Source organism: Nomascus leucogenys, chromosome 4, assembly GCF_006542625.1.
Source record: "Nomascus leucogenys isolate Asia chromosome 4, Asia_NLE_v1, whole genome shotgun sequence".
Lineage (NCBI taxonomy): Eukaryota > Metazoa > Chordata > Mammalia > Primates > Hylobatidae > Nomascus > Nomascus leucogenys.
Window position 1 is genome coordinate 68338081 of NC_044384.1, and position 20837 is coordinate 68358917.

A 20837-nucleotide genomic window follows, 5' to 3' on the forward strand; every position below is an offset into this window, starting at 1 on the left:
TACATAATACATGATACTGCAACAGTTTGAATACAGAAGCAGATATAAAAACAGTGGCTTTCTATTAAGTTTGATATTAAAGGCAATAGCAAAAATCTAAAACCACGCTGTTCTTCCTACTGTTTTAAAATATATACTTATTTTTCATAAAATATTTGTTACCATATAATGGGTTTGTTGTTTTTAAATGAAATAATGAATATGTAAAAAATTGTTTTAATTTTGAAATTATTAACAGATGTAGCACACATACACAAAACCTCCTTGGCATGCTCCATAATTTTCAAGAGTGTAAAGGGATTCCGAGACCAAAAAGTTTGAGAACCTCTGGTCTGCAGTATCATTTTTTAATCGCTGAATTAGTGCATTGATCGGAAGTTTCCTAATTCACTTAACTAGTATATAATGCCAAGAATAAGATTCTTATACTTAAATTTGGGTATACCCTTAATTATTTCTCTAGGATAATTTTCAAGGATGATTTTTAAAACCTGTATATATTGTACAGAAGTGGGCTAGCATCAGTAATGCAATCCACCCCCAGCCAATCAGCTGTTTTCATTCTTTCTGTTTCCTTCCAATTAACAAAGGTGGGTGGTAGGCATTTACGATTTACCAGCATAAGGGTTTGACACTAGGTCATCATTTCCAAGGGAAGGTGCCCCATGGACGGTCTGGTCTAGTGGGCTCTAACTTAATCACCCTGGAATCTTCTTTAAAAAGCAAATTCTGGCCGGGCACTATGGTTCACACGTGTCATCCCAACGATTTAGGAGGCCACGGTGGGAGGATCGCTTGAGCCCCGAAATTTGAAACCAGCTTGGGCAACATAGCGAGACCTCCATATCTACAAAAAAATAAAATATTAGCCGGGCGTGGTGGTGCGCGCCGGTAGCCCCAGCTACTCGGGAGGCTGAGGCGGGAGGATTGCTTGAGCCTGGCAGGTGGAGGCTGCAGCGAGCCTGATGTTGTCACTGCCCTCCAGCCTGGTGACAGAGTGAGACCTTGTCTCAAAAGAACAACAACAACAAAAAACAACCCAGAGTTGTGGGAAAGAACGGAGTGTCATTCTCAAAGTTTTTAACCTACGTGCTAACCGCGCACCTTCTATCTAGGCTGCGCAACCTCCGCGCCCGGATCCACGGCGCCCCCTCCCGATGCAGAGCTCAGCGCCAGCCACTCGCAAGGAGCCTGGCAAGTTTTATCGAATTGGTGAACGAAGTTCGAAAGCTCCACCCTCGGAGATCCTTATTCAGTAGGTCTGAGGTAGATCTGGGAAACGCGCATTTTATATAAATCCTACCTCTGACGGCAAACGACAAGGGTTCACGTGCCAGCTCTCCTCGGCGACGCGCTAGGCTACTCAGCGCCCCGAGCCTCGGCCTCGCATCCCTAGAACTCGGCCATGGCCGCTTCCTTACAGGGCAGCTGTGAGGAGTCCTGAGGAATTTTACCACACCGCATATCCTCAGCGTAGTGGCTAGCACATCACAAGGCTTTAATCTTAACACTGTTGATCTTAACACTGCAACTGAGGGGGCCCGGATAATGGGCCTGACAGGAGGGTCTGTCGGAACCTGAGGGACTGGGGATCCCGGTGCGGAGAAGCGCTAAGGGAAATCGCGCTGAGCAGCCGGGGTGGGTGCGCCTGGGGGCGTGGCCTGAGGGCCGGCAGGCGGGCGGAAGACCGCTGTGGAGGCGTGGCACGAGGGAGGGGCGAAACCGGGGATGCGGCGGGGGCGTGGCGTGTGGGAGGGGCGGGGAGTGGGCAGGGCCGAGATGGGGGCGTGCGCGCTGACCTGAGCGCTGGGGGAATGAGAGACGCCTCCTGGCGGGAGCTGGCGGCTGTGGACCCCAGCGAGAGCGGAGGGGAAGAGGGGAGCTGGGGCGGGGAGCAAGGAGCTGGGAGGAGGGCGGCGGGCGGGCCTGTCTCTTTAAGGTGCCCGAGGCTCGCGGGCGCTGCGCTGAGGGGACGGCGGGAGGCGCGGCCTGGCCTCGCACTCAAAGCCGCCGCAGCGCGCCCCCGGCTCTGCCGACCCGGCGGGGATCTAGGGGTGGGCGACTTCGCGGGACCGCGGCTCAGGGTGAGCGGGAGCGGCTGGGAGGTTGTGCAGCCTCTTGGCCGGGAAGGGGCCGAGCGCCGAGCTCGGCCCTCTAGAGGCCCGGGGCCGCGGCGAGCTTCGCGGGGGCCGGGAGAAGCCTGGGCCCGGCTGCGCGGAGGACAAAGTGGGGGTGCTGGGCGCAGGCGCACAGGCCGGACGCCGGGAGCCGGCAGCATCTCTGCGCCCCCTCGGTCCAGACCATCTCTGGGCCGGCCCGCGTCCTCCGCAGCCCCCGTCGGCCGAGCCGGGATGGGGGTGGTTCTGGGTGCCCGGTCCCCCGCGCCTCTACCGGCCTCTGCCTCGCGGGGCGTCCAGCTCCTTCGGGGCCCTGGCACCGCTCTACAGAGGCTCTGCTCTGCCCTGGTCGCTGTCAGTGCCATCTCCCTTAACGAGAAACTGAGCGTGATGTATGAGAAACAATTTTGGTACATGATGGTTTCTAACTCCTTAAGTCCTTTAATTATGTTATCTGATTTCGACATGGCCGTAGTTACTTGAATACTTTTTCCGGTGAAATTTGGGGAGTAAGATGAATTTGTGGAACATTTCATAAGACAACCGCAAAAGTTGGGGAAGGGGGGAAATCCCAGTTTTCGTGGTTGTAGGATGAAAACTAGTTTCACGACAATTAGTTTCCAAATAACCCTATTTGGCCTCCGCAAATATGTACTGGTTGCTCCAGAAATCATCCTACTTGGTATGCGGCGTTAGATACATTAGAAAATTAGGTTACTAACGGTCTTTAGGGAATGCTTTGTGAGCCTCAGTAACGATCACCAGGGTTTTCTCTTTCAAAATTGACTCATACCAGGTCCAAAGCCCTTTATTCTTTTCACCCTTTTATTCTTTTTCCTTTAATGTACTTTGTAACACTTAGAATAAAAGTTTAGAGTAATCATAAATGCCCCCATAAACTCACTATTTATCCCTCTGACGTCGGTAATTTATTTTAATTTATTATGTTTGACAGGGAGGTGTTTTAACCTGAAGAAATGATATCTTCCCGTATTTAAAGTTTAATAACTATGTATACTGTTTGGCCCCTGTCAGACTGTGTTTGTGCTAGTCTTTTTTCCTTCTTCTTTTTGAACTGTAGTATCTTCTTAATAACTTTGAAGAATGTGTGGTACTAATATAATTAGAAGAATATCTTGGCCGGGCGCGGTAGCTCACCCCTGTAATCCCACACTTTGGGAGGCCGAGGCAGGTGGATCACCTGAGGTCAGGAGATTGAGACCAGCCTGGCCAACATGGTGAAACCCCGTCTCTACTAAAAATACAAAAATTAGTGGGGCGTGGTGATAGGCGCCTGTGATTCCAGCTACTCGGGAGGCTGAGACAGGAGAATCGCATGAACCCCGGAGGCGGAGGTTGCAGTGAGCCGAGATTGTGCACTGCACTCCAGCCTGGGCGACAGAGCGAGACTCCGTCTTAAAAAAAAAAAAAAAAAAAAAAAAAAAAAAGAGTATCTTCACATTCTAATAATCACCTAGAGTTCTTAATGCAATTAATAATTTACACAGCCTTTTGTTATTTGCTCAATTATTTAAGAAGTGACTCTGTGGACTCTACTTCTTGCTTTGAGCTGCTTCATTCTGTCTAAATAACCCTAGAATAATTTCCATTTAAAATTTTGTTTTGATTCTAAGAATTAAAATTAAATATCTTAAAATTATAATACAATATTAATAGTTTTATATGGGCTTAAAGTTGAACAATGGACCTACAACTAAAGCTGAATAGTAGCAGTGCAGTATTGAAACTAGTTATTTGCCTGATATACTCTCAAGTTACTGAGGGTTTAGATATACTCTACTTTCACAGTCACCATTTCTGGGTAGTCTGAGGAACTGTAGTGTTCTAGGTCCTTGAAGATGGCTATGAAGCCATTATTATGTAAAATTATTGTTTATTTTTGAATGTTTATATAATCTTTCATTGAGAATGATCTTTAAATGATCACTCAAAAGTTTTTTGAAGGCCATGCATGGTGGTATTGTCTGTAGTCCCGGATAACTGGGAGGCTGAGGTGAGAGGATCACTTGAACCCAGGAATTGAAGGCTGCAGTGAGCTATGATCACACCACTGTACTTCAGCCTGGGCAACAGAGCAAGACTCTAAAAAAGAAAGAAAAAGTATATTGACACAAACAATGAGTCTTAGTTTATGTTTTGTTTCTCATTTTTATATTTGTTTTTACCCTAGCACTTGCCTTTGAATTAAAGTTGTGTGTGTTTGTTTGTTTAGCTTCCTGGGAGTTACTGATCATCTTTGAAGAAACATGAAGTTACACTATGTTGCTGTGCTTACTCTAGCCATCTTGATGTTCCTGACATGGCTTCCAGCATCACTGAGCTGTAACAAAGCACTCTGTGCTAGTGATGTGAGCAAATGCCTCATTCAGGTAGGACTAAGGGTACTTTTATTAATATTGAAATATATTATAGAGCAGAAACATTATGTTTATATACAGATATAGAGTGCATATATCATATAGAGTAAGACCTGAGTATTGGGTCAGGGCCTGAGGTACTGAATCATGACACACAGGTCTGGATTTTTACCATCATAGCAATCATATATATAGGCAAGGTTAGATTCAAGAAGTTCAATACTGAGTATAATATCCTGTTGTATAAACGTGTCATTACAAGGTGATGAGCACTCTATTCAGATGATTTAATCTGTGTAATCTAATTAACATAGCAAAGAGGTTCAATGACTGTATTTAGAAAAAAAATTAGCTGGTCAAATAATAGATAAATTGTTACCCTAAGAATGATGTATAGTTGTCTATTGCTATGTAACAAATTACCCCAAAACATAGCAACTTAGTGCAATAAACATGTATTATTTCATGCAGTTTCTGAGGGCCTGGAATCTGGGAGCAATTTAGCCAGGTGGCTGTGGCTCAGGGTCTCCCACAATGTTGCAGGCAAGTTGTTAGCTGGGATTGGAGAATCTGCTTCCAAGATACTTCGCAGTTTTATCTCTTCCAGTCATCAAGGCAGGCCTCTTAATGTAGCCACCACTCTCATTTTTCTGCGGAGAAAAGTAAGAGTAAGTAATGTGGCTAAGTTACCAGGCTGGTATTGAACTCCTAATTAGCTTCCTTTCTAGTTGCAGGCTGTGCACTCAGAAATTCAGTAACCACACACATTAGCATTCTGTGTAAAGTATGAGTCAGCTAACGTGACTGTAACCCTCACTTGAGAGTAATTGTGTATATGTGCTAGAGTGACAATTGTTTTTATACATCAGAAGCATTTTGTGCTTATTTCTGACATTTTGGTCCTTCTCGCTAATAGTTGGAATTCTACTTGCCCCCATTTCGTACTCTGATAACCCTAACTTTGCATTTCAACCAAAACATTTAACTAGAGAAGTGTGTTTGTTGTTCAGTTTTTAACTTTTTTGCTGTGGACATTTTCAGTTATAAAAGGAGAATAATATAATGAACCATCCATGAATAGTTACTGCAGTCACTACCTCATGACTACTCTTATTTTATCTATACCCTCCTACACTATCCACTCCCAGCTCTGTTTTAATTTCAAGCAAATCCCTTGATACTGTTTTGTTGATAATTCTAGTATGTATCTCTAAAAGAGAACTCTTTACCAACATAGCTATTAGACCAATTTTACAGTTTAAAAATTAACACTAATTCTTTAATCACCTAATTTTGTATGTGGAAATCTTAATAAGGCACGCCTGCTTAGGCTTGTGTTGGCTGGAAATTTTGTGTCTGCACATGAAGCCCAGTTTTGGGCTATGGTCAGGTGAGGAGTCTGTGGTACCTTCCCGGTTGTTTCAATGTAGCTTCATTATTCATTATTCAAAATAAAGTCTCATAACATTTGCTGCATTCATGTTTAGATGGAAATTCTCTTAAATTCCAAATTATATTCTTGACTCTTCAACTCTATAACTTGCATTAGTTCAAGTAATTAAAAATTGTACTTTGGCCAGGCACAGTAGCTCATGCCTCATAATCCCAGCACTTTGAGAGACTGAGGCAGGAGGATCACTTGAGCCCAAGAGTTTCAGACCAGCCTGGGAATCACAGTGAGACCCTGTCTCTACAACAAATAGTTTTTAAAAATTAGCTGGGCATGATCATGTACACCTGTAGTCTCAGCTACTTGGGAGGCTGAGGCAGGAGGATCATTTGAGCCCAGGAGGTTGAGGCTGCAGTGAGCTATGATTGTGCCACTGCGCTGAAGCCTGGGTGACAGAGCAAGACCCTGTCTCAAAAAAAAAAAAAAAAAAAAAATTGTACTTTATTTAAAATACCTTGCTTTTAAAGGGAGTATTTAAAAGAGAAAGCTTTTGGTTAATATGGGTAGATAATTACAAAGGTTTTTTTGTTTGTTTGACTCTTTAAAAATTTTTTGGCTCTATTACAGCTTACTATAGCCTTGACTTCCCAGGCTCCAGCGATCCTCCCATCTCAGCCTCCGGTGTAGCTGGGACTACAGGCACACGGCACCATGCCTGACTAATTTACTTTGTATTTTTGGTAGAGACGGGGTTTTGCCATGTTGCCAAGGCTGGTCTCAAACTTCTGAGCTCAGGCGATGTGCCAAGGCTGGTCTCAAACTTCTGAGCTTAAGGAATCTGCCGCCTTGGCCTCCCAAGTGCTGGGATTACAGGTGTGAGCCACCGTGCCTGGCCAATTAAAAAAATTTAAAAAATTACAATTATAAAAATTAGCTGGGCGTGGCGGTGCATGCTTGTAATCCCAGCTACTTGGGAGGCTGAGGCAGGAGAATCACTTGAACCCAGGAGGCGGAGGTTGCAGTGAGCTGAGATCGTGCCACTGCACTCCCACCTGGGCGACAGAGCAAGACTCTGTCTCAAAAAAAAAAAAATTGTAAAAAAAAAAAAATACTTCAAAATGTAAAGAGTACTGTATCAGTGTAAAAAAACTGGAAAAGCAAATGGAGCTTCACCTAACTCAAATGGTGATTCTAGTAAACAAAATCAGCTAGGATGTATTTTCAGTCACAAATTCATGGATGCTGACATTTCTGATATTCCTGTTGTTGCTTCAGAGCCAGAAAACATCAAACTTTTTTCTGGAGTAGTGGACACAGCTTTCCTGGTGGATGATAGACTACTTGGGGTTAGAAAAGATCTAGGGTTCAGCCGGGCGTGGTAGCTCAAGCCTGTAATCCCAGCACTTTGGGAGGCCGAGGCGGGTGGTTCTCAAGGTCAGGAGATCGAGACCATCCTGGCTAACACGGTGAAACCCTGTCTCTACTAAAAATATAAAAAATTAGCCGGGCATGGTGGCGGGCGCCTGTAGTCCCAGCTACTCGGGAGACTGAGGCAGGAGAATGGCATGAACCCGGGAGGCGGAGCTTGCAGTGAGCTGAGATCGTGCCACTGCACTTCAGTCTGGGCGACAGAGCAAGACTCCGTCTCAAAAAAAAAAAAAAAAAAAAAAAAAAAGAAAAGATCTAGGGCTCAAATATTGAGGATTTTCTTGTTTGTTTATTCACAAACATTTATTGAGTGTTGAAATGAAATGTGATTAGTTCCACTCTTCACCTGGTTTTGTGGACTCCCAAACTCTAGCAGATTATTTCACATTCTGATCTTTAGTTTCCATGTGTTCCTCTTACTATGGCTCTGTGGCAAACCACCCCAAAAACCAGTGGGTGGAAACAACATTTTGCTCACGAATTTGCATTCTGAGCAGGGCTCTGCGGAAGAGTTCATCTCTGTTCCACGTGGCATTAGCAGGGCGGCTTGAAGGTGGTGGGGGTGGAATTATCTGAAACAGCACTATAGATAGAGCTTTCTGCGATGATGGAAAAGATCTACATCTACCCTGTGCAATACAGTAGAATCTAGCCATACGTGGCTACCAAGTACTTGAAATGTGACTAATATGACTGAAAATCTGATTTTAAATTTAATTCAATTTCAATTTCATTAGCTGCATAGCTGCATATGACTAGTGGCCACTGTATTAGACATTGAAAATCTGAAGGTTCACTGATAAAGTCTAATACCTGGGCTGGGAAGGTTCTTCAGGTATACGTCTCTTCCTGACTTCTCTTCCCCTTCCTCCCTTCTCTATCCCCATCTCCCTCCCTCTCTCCCTTTCACTCTCTCTGTGTGTATATGTGTGTGTCTCTGTGGTCCTGCTATATGATCTCTCCTGTGGGTCCACCTGGATTTAAGTGGAGGGAACATAGGCCCTACCTCTGTTGGAGGAGTGACAGTGTCATGTTGTAAGCTGAACATGTGGATGAGATATAATGGTGTGGCCATCTGTGGAAAATATACTCTGCCGCATATAAACTGTAAAGTGAATTGGCTGGCTAGGTGAGCTCAAAATTTTCTTCTAGTTCTAGGCAGTTTTAAAGAAAGAAACCAACTATTAGGTGTCAAATGTTCTCTTTTTTTCATCAGAGTAATAAATTATTAAATTATTAGAAGGATACATAGTGAAAAAATGAATCCCTTGATCGAATTCTCCCTACTCATTCTATTACCCTGGGAAAACTACTTTTAATCTAACTCTTATATTTTTACTTCTGTTAGTAACTTTTAGCCATATGCCTAAATAATATGCTTGTACTACTATTTCTTGATTTATCAGTTTTAGATGTTATATATCTAAAATTGCCTTTCTGCTATAACAGATAAGGTCATAGCTCATCATGTCATCCTTCCCACTCCTGCCCTGCCACACTTGTATCACAGTTTTGAGTTTATCTCTTGGTCATTTTTTCAATTTTTTCAATATATTTAAGGCTTTCTATTCTGTTCTATCAACTAGAGATACTATCTCTTTATTCCTGATGTAAGTGGAGAATATTAATAGTCTCCTTTCCTTTTAAAGTTTATTTTATTTTATTTTTTTTAGCAATGAGACAGACTATAAGTGAGTTTTAAGAACAGTGCATTTCTTTAGGGAATCGAAGAGAGGGTTTGTTTGGGTTCCAGTCTTGGGAGATCACGTGAATCTACCGTGATTAACATCATAGAAAGTGAAGAAATCAGTTTTTTCCCTTGCGTTTATGAGTACCGCCCTCAAATTTTTCTACTTTTGGCATTCTGATGGGCTACTTTTGGAATTCTGATGGGCTGCATCAAAATCTGTGGGGAACGGAGTGTTACCTGTACTTTTACTTTTATATTGTCAAGGTTGATAACATCTATATTCTGAGAGGCTGCATAGTATAATGGTTAAGAGTATGAACTCTGGAACCAGGCTATCTGAATTTGGATCCAGTTTTGCCACTTACTGGTTGTATGACCTTGGGCAAGTTAGTTAAACTCTCAATGCCTCAATTTCCTCATCTGTAAAGTAGGGATAATAACCATACTCTGCGAGTATTGTGAGGATTAGGTGTAAAGTATTTAGAGCAATGCCTGGCACGTGAGTGCACTATAGGTAATTACTAACCTTATTTCTCTGTTTTGTAACTCTATTTGAATCTTCTAATGCTTTATTTACAGGTATATTCTAAAACTGGCAATAAATCATGTTTATATTATAATGATTATATAAATATTGTTGGCCGTTGACTGTATAGTCACATAGGTACTATGATTACATTTCCCTTCTTGAAAGATTTTGTTTTTCTTGAGTTTCTCATTATCTTTCTTTACCTGGTATCATCAATCATTAGCACCTTATATTGTTTTAAGTACTTAATGTATTTTTCCTCCCAAATGGAGCCTTCAGTCTTGATGTTTCCAGACTTAACTGATTGCAGTCTAGGTCTGATGCAAGCTGTCTTATGGTGACTTTCCATCATTACTTTCCCAAGTTGGTTCCACTGTTTCTTGGATTTCATATCTTGTTGTTTTTAACAGTAACCCTCATTTTGTCCCAACATGCCCTCAAGTAACTTCCTAAGAAAGCCTGTGTGGAAAGTAAGCTTTCTGGGTCCTGCATGTCTTGAAAATATATTTATTCTCACCTTTCACCTGACTGATGGTTTGCCTGAATACAGAATTCTATGTTAAATTCTTTTCCCTCAGAACTTTGGAGACATTTCTCTATTATCTAATAGCATTCCATGTTGCCAATAAGAAGTCTGATGCCAGTCTGTTTCTTATTCTTTATAGGTAACTTTGTTATATCTTCTCTCTGGAAACTTTTAATATCATCTAATTAGCCTTGGTATTATGGAATTTAAACTGTTGAGTCTAGTGTTGGTCTTTTCATTCATTCTGTTTAGTATCTTGTGAGTCTTTTGGGGATCGGTTTTGAGCCAAAGACTAGGAAATGCCCTGTTTTGTTTTTTGTTTTATATATAATATATATATATATATATCTCGACCTAACATACATACATATATAATATATACATTTTATATAACATATTTTTATATAATATATAATTATGTATAATGTCCTCTTTTCTTGCTGGAACTCTTATTAGTATAAATCTAAGATGGATTCTCTGTTAGATCTTTTTTTAAAAAACAGTTTTATTGAGATATATGATTCATATATTATAAAATTTACCCATTTAAGGGTACAATTGAGTGGTTTTGGCATATCGACAGACTTGTGCAACCATCACCACAATCTAATTTTAGAACATTTTCATTACTTTAGAAGGAAACTCCATACCCTTTAGAAGTCATTTCCTATTCTCTCTCCCCACAAACCCTAGGCAGTTTACTTTCTCTCTACATGCTTGTTCTGGACGTTTAATATGAATGGAATCATACATTGTCTTTTGTGTCTGACTTCTTTCATTGAGCATAATGTTTTCATGGTTCCTGTGTGTTGTAACATATTCAGTATTTCATTCCTTGATCAAATAGTATTCCACTGAACGGGCATACCACATTTTATTTATCCATATATTGGTTGGTGGATATTTGAGTTATTTATATTTTTGGCTATGGTAGATAATACTGCTATGAATATTCAAGTTTTAGTGTGTGGATGTATCTTTGTTTTTTAAGAGATAAACTGTGTTACACAGGTTTGTTTACTGCCTGTGCACACAGGCAGTGGTGCAATCATTGTTCACTGTAACCTTGAACTCCTGGGCCCAAATGATCCTCTCACCTTGGCCTCCCAAGTAGCTAGGACTACAGGTGTGTGCCACCATACCTGGCTAATTAAAATTTTTTTGTGTGTGGAGACAGGATCTCATTATGTTGCCCAGGTTAGTCTTGAACTCTTGTCCTCAAGTGATCCTCCTGCCTTGGCCCCACAAAGTTCTGGGGTTACAGGTGTGAGCTGCTACAGACAACCCTGGATGTATCTCTTAATTTTTCTTTTGTATATACCTAGGAGTGGAATTGCTGGGCCATATGGCAATTCTGTGTTTAACATTTTGAGGAACTGCTGAAGTGTTTTCTAAAGTGGCTGAACTATTTTACATTCCCACCAGCTGTGTATGAGGGTTCTAATTTCCCTATAGCCTCACCAACACTTATCTTTCCTTTTTATTGTAGCACCTTTGTGGAGTGGTTATGATTTGCATTTCCCTAATAGCTAATGATGTTGAGCATCTTTTTATGTGCTTAGTGCGTGCGTGCATGCGTGTGTGTGTGTGTGTGTGTGTGTATGTATGTTTTTTTTTTTTTTTTTTTTTGGAGACAGGATCTTGCTCTGTCACCCAGGCTGGAGTGCAGTGGTGCAATCACAGCTAATGGCAACCTCAACTTCCTGGACTCAAGCAATCCTCCCACCTCAGCCTCCCAAGTAGCTGGGACTATAGGCATGCACCACCATGTCTGGTTAGCTTATTGTATATCTCTGGGGAAATACCTATTGAAAACCAGTGCTCTTTTTTTTGTGTGTGTTTGTTTTAGACAAGAGTCTCGCTCTGTTGCCCAGGCTGGAGTGCAGTTGCTCTATCATAGCTCACTGCAGCCTTGAACTCCTGGGCCAACACGATCCTCCTGCCTCAGCCTCCTGAGTAGCTAGGACTACAGGTACGTGCCACCACACTTGGCTAATTTTTAAAATTTTTAAATTCTTTATAGGGATGGGGGTCTCACTATATTGCCCAGGCTGGTCTGGAACTCCTGGTCTCAAGTGATCGTCCTGCCTTGGCCTCTCAAAGCACTGGAATTACAGGTGTGAGCCACCACGCCCAACCCAGAACCTATGCTCATTTTAAAATTGGCTTGTCTTTTTATTGTTGAGTTGTAAGAATTCTTTATATATTCTGGGCTCAAGACCCTTGTCAGATACATTATTTGCAAATATTTTCCCTCATTCTGTGTGTTGTCTTTTCAACTACTGTGTATCATTTGTATCACAAAAGTCTTACATTTTAATGACATCCAATGTTTCTATTTTTTTCTTTTGTTACTTGTGCTTTTGGTGTTGTATCTAAGAAACCATTACCTAAGCCAAAGTCATAAAGATTTACTTGTATATTTTCCTCTAAGAATTTTAGAGTTTTAGGCCAGGTGTGGTGGCATGTACCTGTAATCCCAGCACTTTGGGAGATGGAGGTGGGAAGATCGCTTTAGCCCCGGAGTTCAAGCCTGCAGTGAAGTAGGGATCCAACTTTATTATTTTGTATATGGATATCCACTTGTCCCAGCACCATTTCTCCCCTACTGAATTATATTGCCACCCTTGTTCAAAACCATTTCACCATAAATGGTTTATTTATGGACTGTCAGTTCTATTCTATTGGTTTATATCTCTATTTTTATGCTAGTACCACATTGTCTTGATGACGTTTTGTAGTATGTTTTGAAATCAGGAAGTCTGAGTTCTCCAACTTTGTACTTTTTCAAGATTGCTTAGGCTGTTCTGGGTCCCTTGCATTTTCATATGAATTTTAGAATCAACTTGTCAATTTCTGCAATAAAGCCAGCTGGGATTTTAAAAAAATATATAATAGACTTTATTTTTTGAAAAAGTTTTAGGTTTACAGAAAAAATGAGCAGAGAGTATAAAGGGTTCCCATATACCCATTCCCCCCACATATCCACAGTTTCTTCTATTATTAACATCTTATATCAGTGTGGTATACCTGTTACTATTGATGAACCAATATTGATATGCTATTATTAACTAAAATCTATACTTTGCATTAGCATTAACTCTTTGCGTTTTACCTTTTTATGGGTTTTGACAAATGCATAATGTCTTGTATCTACCATTATAGTATCATTCAGAATAGTTTCATTGCTCTAAAAATCCCCATAGCCAACCTATTCATCCCTCCCTACCTCCCCCCAGTCCCCTAGTAACCACTGATCTTTTTTACTGTCTCTATAGTTTTGACTTTTCCACAATGTCATATAGTTGGAATCATACAGAATGTAGCCTTTTAAAAGGGGCTTCTTTGACTTAGCAGTATACATTTAAGTTTCCTTTATGTCTTTTCATGGCTTGATAATGCATTTATTTTTATTGCTTATTGTTACCTAATAATATCCCATTGTATGAATGTACTTACTGATTAATATTGCACTCACTGATTAGTATGGATGTACCAGAGTTTGTTTATCCATTCACTTATTGAAGGACATCTTGATTGCTTCTAAGATTTAGTAGCTATGAATAAAGCTTAGCCAGGCATGGTGGCTCAGGCCTGTAATCCCAGTGCTTTAGGAGGCCACGGCAGGAGGGTCCCTTGAGGCTGAGAATTCAAGATCATAGTGAGACCCCCATCTCTACCAAAAGAAAAAAAAAGTCTGGAGTGGTGGCGTGTACCTGTAGTCCTAGCTACCTGGGAGGCCACAGTAGGAGGATGGCTTGAACCCGTGAGTTCAAGGCTACAGTAGGTTATAATCACACAACTGCACTCCAGCCTGGATAACCAAGCGAGACCCTGTCCCTATAAAATAACATAAAGCTGCTATAACCATCCATGTGCAGGTTTTGTGTGGGCATAAGTTTTCATTTCATTTGGCTAAATACTAAGGAGTGTAATTGCTGCATTGTAGGGTAGGACTATGTTTAGTTTTGTAAGAAATTGCTAAACTGTCTTTCAAAGTGGCTGTACCATTTTGCATTCCTACCAGCAATGAATGAGAGTTGCTATTGCCCCATATCCTCACCAGCATTTGGTGTTTTAAGTGTTTTGGATTTTCACCATCTAAATAGGTATATAGTGGTATCACATTGTTTTAATTTGCAATTCTCTAATGACATATGATGGAGAGCGTCTTGTACTTATTTGCCATTTGTATACCTTTTTTGGTGAGGTGTCTGTTAAGAATCTCTGGCCCATTTTTTAATTGGGTTGCTTACTTTTTTTATTGTTGAGGTCTCTATATGTATGTTTTATGTAGCAGTCCTTTATCAGAAAAGTCTTTTGCAGATATTTTCTCCTGGTCTATGGCTTGTCATCTGATTCTTTGGAGAGTATTTTTTGCAGAGCAGAAGTTTAAAATTTCAATAAAGTCCAGCTTATCATTTATTTCTTTCATGAATTGTGGCTTTGGTATTGCCAACTAAGATTTAATAGGGATTGCATTGAATCTGTAGATCAATTTGGGGAGTACTGTGTTGCCATCTTAGGAGTATTATGTCTTTGTTTCATGAACATGTGTGCCTTTCCTTTTATTTGGATTTTCTTTCATTTCTTTCAACAGTATTTTGTAGTTTTCTGTGTATTACATTTCTTTTGTTAAATTTATTTATAAGTATTTTATTCTTTTTGATGTTATTGTTAGTGGAATTGTTCTCTTAATTTCATTTTTGGATTGTTCATTGCTTCTGTATAGTGTATTAGCTCTTTTCTATCCCATCATACCTTCTTACTCCATAGTCTGGGAAATTTCCTGACCTTACCTTCGGACTCTTTCTATTGAATTGTTCAATTTTAGCAATAACTTTTACATTTCAAGAGCTCTTATTTATTGCTTGTTAATTTTTCCTATTAACATTATTTACTTGTTTTTGGATGCATTATTTTCTTCAGTGTCTTCGAGGATACTTATTGGAATTTTTTTTGCTGGTGGAGGAGGTGTGTGTCCCCTTCCCCCGACTCTGTTACCTGGATTATCTCTTTGGAGATCTTTTTTTCTTTTATGTCTTTTTTATGTGTCAGGATTTCTTCAAATGTATACATTCTTTAGTTGTCCATATATAGTTAAGAATGAGGCAATAAAACCTGGTTGGGAGATCCATGTATTAATATAGGACTTACAGACTGGACTTAGAGCAGAGGACACTTGGGGATAAGGAAGGCCTTGATGCTGGAATGTGTTCTCTGCTCTGAGGCTAATCATCTTCCTGAAGAGAATTTTTGGTTATTTGTTTATTTTGATTGGCTGATTTTCTTGTTGTGATTGGGCGTGAGTAGATGGTCAGTAGATGCCTAGTTCTTGTCTTTTTGGTCTATTGTGGGAGTAGCCTAACTGATCTGACAGAAACCTGAACTTGAACATCCTCTTTTTATCCCTGTTTTCTTTAGTTGAAGAATGGTTTGGCTCTTGGTATTTCATGTGCCAGTGATTGTTAACTGGGGCCCTGGACCTCTTAAGGGATATCCCCTGGATTATATTCAGGAGATCCCCAGGATTATATTCAAAATTGCCTGTGCACAGTTTTCTGGGGAAAAGGTCCACAGCTGTCAGGAGGTTCTCACAGCAGGTAAACCTGAAAAGGTTAAACATTGTTGTGGCTTTGCTTTGCATTCCAACATACTGAGTTATTAAAATTCCACTTTCATGTTCAGCAAAGTACAGGGCACATTGACATTTTAGATAACGAGAGCTGGTTTTCCCCTTAAACTTGCAGAAAATGTACAGAAATGAATACAATAAGGTGGAAGATAAGTACTTTAAGAAAGACAAAGATGCAATGCTATAAAAGTTTATAAAACAATATTAGTTCCCTTGTAGTGGGAATTTAGATTTCTTTTTGTTAAATTGGTTTAGTTCGAACAACATTTGTAATGTTGAACTGATGTACTATTCAGATAAATTAGAACATTTGTTTATATTGCATCCTCTGCACTTACAACTAAGTATGAAAAATTTTCCCTGGAAGCTCTTATGTAAATATTTTTTACCAGCATAGTTGCAAAGCAGTACAGTCATTCCTGCCACTCCTACAAGTTGCTGTGCCTAAGGGTGGTCCCTATATAAATATTTATTTTGTGCTTTTAACAGGAAAGAAATCTAACTTTAAACATCAAGAAAGTAAAACTGTCATCTTGGTGTACTTCCTTGCTCATCTAATGAGGGGTTTAGCTATCCTGTTTCAGGAAAAAAAATAAATTTGGTAATATGGGATTTTCCTTTAAAAAGATCTTTACTACTTTCCCCTGCTGCTTTTGTGAAAATAATTTTTAAAATTTGGATCAATATTATGCTATACCCCAGAAATCTCAAGCCCCATTTTGTATAAAGAGTGGAAAAACCCTATATTAACTTGTGAGTACTTTGGCTAATATTTGTGATAGTTTTTAGGATGACATAAACATTGTATTTCATGAAAATATTAAAAATTGGGTTCAGAGATAATGCATCATTTTAGTACTTTGTTGTCTGAACACTTGTTTAGCGCTTTTATGTGCTAAATTGACAGTCTGCTTTTTTATTCTAAAAATTGATTTAGTTATTAAATAAATCTTAAGTTTTCTGAAATAAGTTGGAATTTTAAAATAGTTTACTTCTCATTAATAATTCTAGCTTTTAAAAGTATATTTTGTTTTAAGTTAAAAATATAAATAGTTCAGGTACGTTTAGGGCTTCCTTAATTACAGTAAACTAAAGAATTAGCTTTCTTCTTTTTTTCTTAATCAATGCAAATTAGATTCTTCTTTAGTCTCTTGCTATAGTTATCTTGATTTGTTAGTACACTAGTAATATTTTGGTTTGCAATGTAAAATGTTTTCACTTTTCTCTCATGAACATTATTTTCCTAAATTGTTTCTTTCCTCTTCATCCCATTTTCCTGCTCTTAAAAGTTGTGGTGCCATGGCTGGGTGCAGTGGCTCACGCCTGTAATCCCAGCACTTTGGGAGGCTGAGGCGGGCAGGTCACGAGGTCAGGAGTTCGAGAACAGCCTGACCAACATGGTGAAACCCCATCTCTACTAAAAATACAAAAATTAGCCGAGCATGGTGGTACGCACCTGTAATCCCAGCTACTCAGGAGGCTGAGGCAGGAGAATGGCTGGAACCCAGGAGGCGGAGGTTGCAGTGAGCCGAGATCATGCCACTGCACTCCAGCCTGGGCAACAGAGCAAGACTCCATCTCAAAAAAAAAAAAATTGTGGCGCTAACCTATTTTTGTCTTGTTTTGCTTCAGTTAACACCCCGTGAAAATCTCTGAAATTAATGTTCAAAGGTAATGAGTTAGGCCTGATATAATTTAAAGGAAAAATAAATCATTGTTTCCCTCCAAATGTTTAATACAATTATAGTAGCTGCTAATATATAAATGGAGATTAAAATTTATTTTCACTAGTTGTTTCACCTGTTGCATTGTTAAAACAAAATGAGGATTTCATTGGGACACATGGACATTTTCAAACATACATAAAGTAGGAAAAATTGTAAAATAACCCCCCCCATTTATCCATTACTCAGCCTCAACAGTGATCAACATGTGGTCAGTCTCATCTGTACCTACTCCCAACTCACTCCAGCTGGATTCTTTTAAAGAAATTCACTGGGGGACTTGTACAGGAAGTAGGATTAGCATCTAAATGTTTGTTACTAGGTTTATACGAGAAAGAGGCACTATTTGATATATTTTGGTAATTCATATATATACGTGAACTTGTATGCTGACTTATTTAGCCAAAAACAAGTACTCTTTTCAATACTGATTCATTTAAGTGTATGTTATTTTCAGGACAAAAGTTTACCAATCAGTTAGAATTTATAAAGAACAACATGCTAATGAGGTTGGGTTGATATTTCTCTCCTGGGTTTGAAGATTCATATGATGCCCTCCTTAAAGAGTATTAGTATGGCAAAACAGATTTGTTATAACCCAATCTAATTATAATTGTTTATTCTTTTGAATAGGGGCTAATTGAAGATATTTTGTTTTTTTTTATTTATTTATTTTAAAATACACATTTGACCTAGGTAAAAGTAGTTTCAGCATAGGTATAATGTAATACTTCATTGATTACTTATGCTTACACAATATGCAAGTAAATACTTAATTAGATTTATTCCTACATTTCTGTTTTTTAACTCAAGATATTATAAATACTTAGTTTCCTTAATTTAAGAACCTCAGTTTGTGTTTTTGAATATCTTTTGTAATTGTTCAAATGTTAAACTGGATCTTAAGAAGTCATAATATCCAAATAAATTAAATGTTTATTTGCTATTATAAAAATATATTTTCTACCTCCAAATTCAGAAAATACAGAGAAGTAGAAAAAAAGAGTAAAACATTCTTAGTCCTATTATGCAAACACATACTATTCTTACTATTTTGATATAGCTCCTTCTGGTTTTTATTCTCTGTTTAGATTATTTTTAGCAATTTTATGGTATATACAACTTTTGTGTTTTACATTTTCACTAGCATTATTTTATGTTCCTTTGAAAAAAATTATGTTCGGTTAGAAAATTTCAGTTTTAGGTTAAAAGTAAATTAAAGCAATATATTTTCAGAGTTAGAATTGTCTTCTGCATTGCTTTAATACCAACTTAATGCTTTGTATTTTTCAATTTAGGTTTATTTCTTTAAAATTTATGGAGAAACCCCAGTGTACCATGCTGGGGTTTTTTTTTTTTTTTTTTTTTTGTCTTTTTGTTTTTTTGTTTTTTGAGACAGAGTCTCGCTTTGTCACCCAGGCTGGAGTACAGTGGCTCCATCTCATCTCACTGCAACCTCCGCCTCCTGGGTTCAAGCGATTCTCCTGCCTCAGCCTCCTGAGTAGCTGGGATTACAGGCACGCATCACCACCCCCGGCTAATTTTGTATTTTTTTAATAGAGACGGGGTTTCGCTATATTGGCCAGGCTGGTCTCAAACTCCTGAGCTCAAGCAATGCACCCACCTTGGCCTCCCAGAATCCTGGGATTACAGGCATGAGCCACTGCTCCCAGCCTGTTCACTGTTTTTAGATGTACAGTTTTATGATTTTTGACAAACATATAGTCATAACTACTACTATAATCAAGATAGAGAATATTTTTCATCACCCTAAAACATTCCCTTGTGCCCCCTTTGTAGTTGGACCTAGCTTTTTCCCTAGCCTCAGCCCCTGGCGACCACTGATTTGATTTTTTTTCTCTATAGATTTGCGTTTTCCAGAGTGTTATATAAAAGGAATCATACAGTATATAGCCTTTTGTTCAGTCTAGCTTCTTTCATTCAGTATAATGCTTTGAGATTCATCCATATTATTGTGTGTGTTGGGTAGTTCTTTCCTTTTTATTGATGAGTAGGATTCCGTTGTGTGGATGTACTGCAATTTGTTTATCCATTCACTGGTTGTTGGACCTTGCATGGTTTCCAGTTTTCAATAATTATGAATGATGTTGATACTTTCCCATATGGGTCTTTTTATGGACTTATGTTTTAATTTTTCTTGAGTAAATACCTGGGAATGGGATTGCTGGGTCACCGGAGCATTTTGATATTCGTTATCTCATTGGGATGCTGAAGTTTGTAAGGGAAAATCCAGGAACACCATTCCTTTTTTATGACTGGGAAACCGAGACTCAGGGTTACAAACAGCTTATGGGCTTAAAACCAGATCTTGTAAGTCCAAGTCATTTGCTATTTTTACTAGAATATAATGTTGTTTTCAATGATGTTTCCTTGTTTTATTATAGCAACAGGGTTAACAAATCTCTCAGATCTTTGCAACAAGAATGGAAATATTTATCAGTAACTGGGAGTCAATAAGATTCTTCCTCAAGTTGTTAGTTTCCATTTCTGGCCTAGAAATTTGAGAGTTCATATAATAAATGTTAACTCTTAAAGTCTAATCTTAGTCTTGGATAAATATCCTTCCCCTCAATTTATTTTGCATAAATAATTAATATCTCACCAGAGCGTCAGTTGTATAGTCATGGCACTGCGTAACAACATTTTGGTCAATGGCAGACAACACATATGATGGTGGTCAAATAAGATTATAATACTGTATTTTTATTGTACCTTTTCTATGTTTAGATATGTGTAGACATGCAAATATTTACCACTGTGTTATAATTGCTTACAGTATTCAGAACAGTAACATGCTGTACAGGTTTGTAGCCTAGGAGCAATAGGCCATACCGTATAGCCTAGCGTTATAGCAGGCTCTACCATGTAGGTTTGTATAAGTATATACTGATATTCATATAACAACAGAATTGCCTAAGGACGCATTTTTCAGAATGTATCCCTATCCTTAAGCAATAAAGCATGACTGTATATGGAATAAGATTCCTCTCTAAAGATGATTGAATCTGTCTTCTGGCATTTAAAAATTTGAAATTCTCTGTCATATTGAAGGTTTTCCTTAATATAAATGTAGTAAAATACATTTTGAATGATTAGATTTTTCCCTCAAACTTTTCATCCTGCCAGACTTTCATTTCATATAAGCTTTTAAAACAGTTTGCCAAATTCTCTCTAAATACTCATGCTGGTCAATAGAGAGTAGCTCAAATGTATAAATTTCAGTTTTCCATTTAGTGTAAAGTTTTAATTTTTTCCCATCATAAAATTATTGAACAATGTGTCTACCAAACTTTAAGAACATCTAGTGTAGTTATTTACACATAGAACATGTCTTATTCCATATTACCGTGCCTCTAACATGCAAGAGCAGTGGTGGTAGAAAAAGCCTTGAGTCAGAAG

The 20837-nt window shown here is 39.0% G+C and overlaps 1 protein-coding gene across 1 annotated transcript in view; it reads left to right on the plus strand.

Moving 5' to 3' along the window:
• The first annotated feature begins 1826 nt into the window (after positions 1 to 1826).
• TWSG1 (twisted gastrulation BMP signaling modulator 1) overlaps positions 1827 to 20837 on the plus strand; it is a 65560-nt gene continuing 46549 nt past the window's right edge. Inside the window, exons 1-2 of the mRNA XM_003262074.3 lie at positions 1827 to 2084; positions 4351 to 4507. Coding sequence (XP_003262122.1) covers positions 4385 to 4507 — 123 coding nt within the window. The 5' untranslated portion in view covers positions 1827 to 2084; positions 4351 to 4384. The remainder of the gene's footprint in view (positions 2085 to 4350; positions 4508 to 20837) is intronic.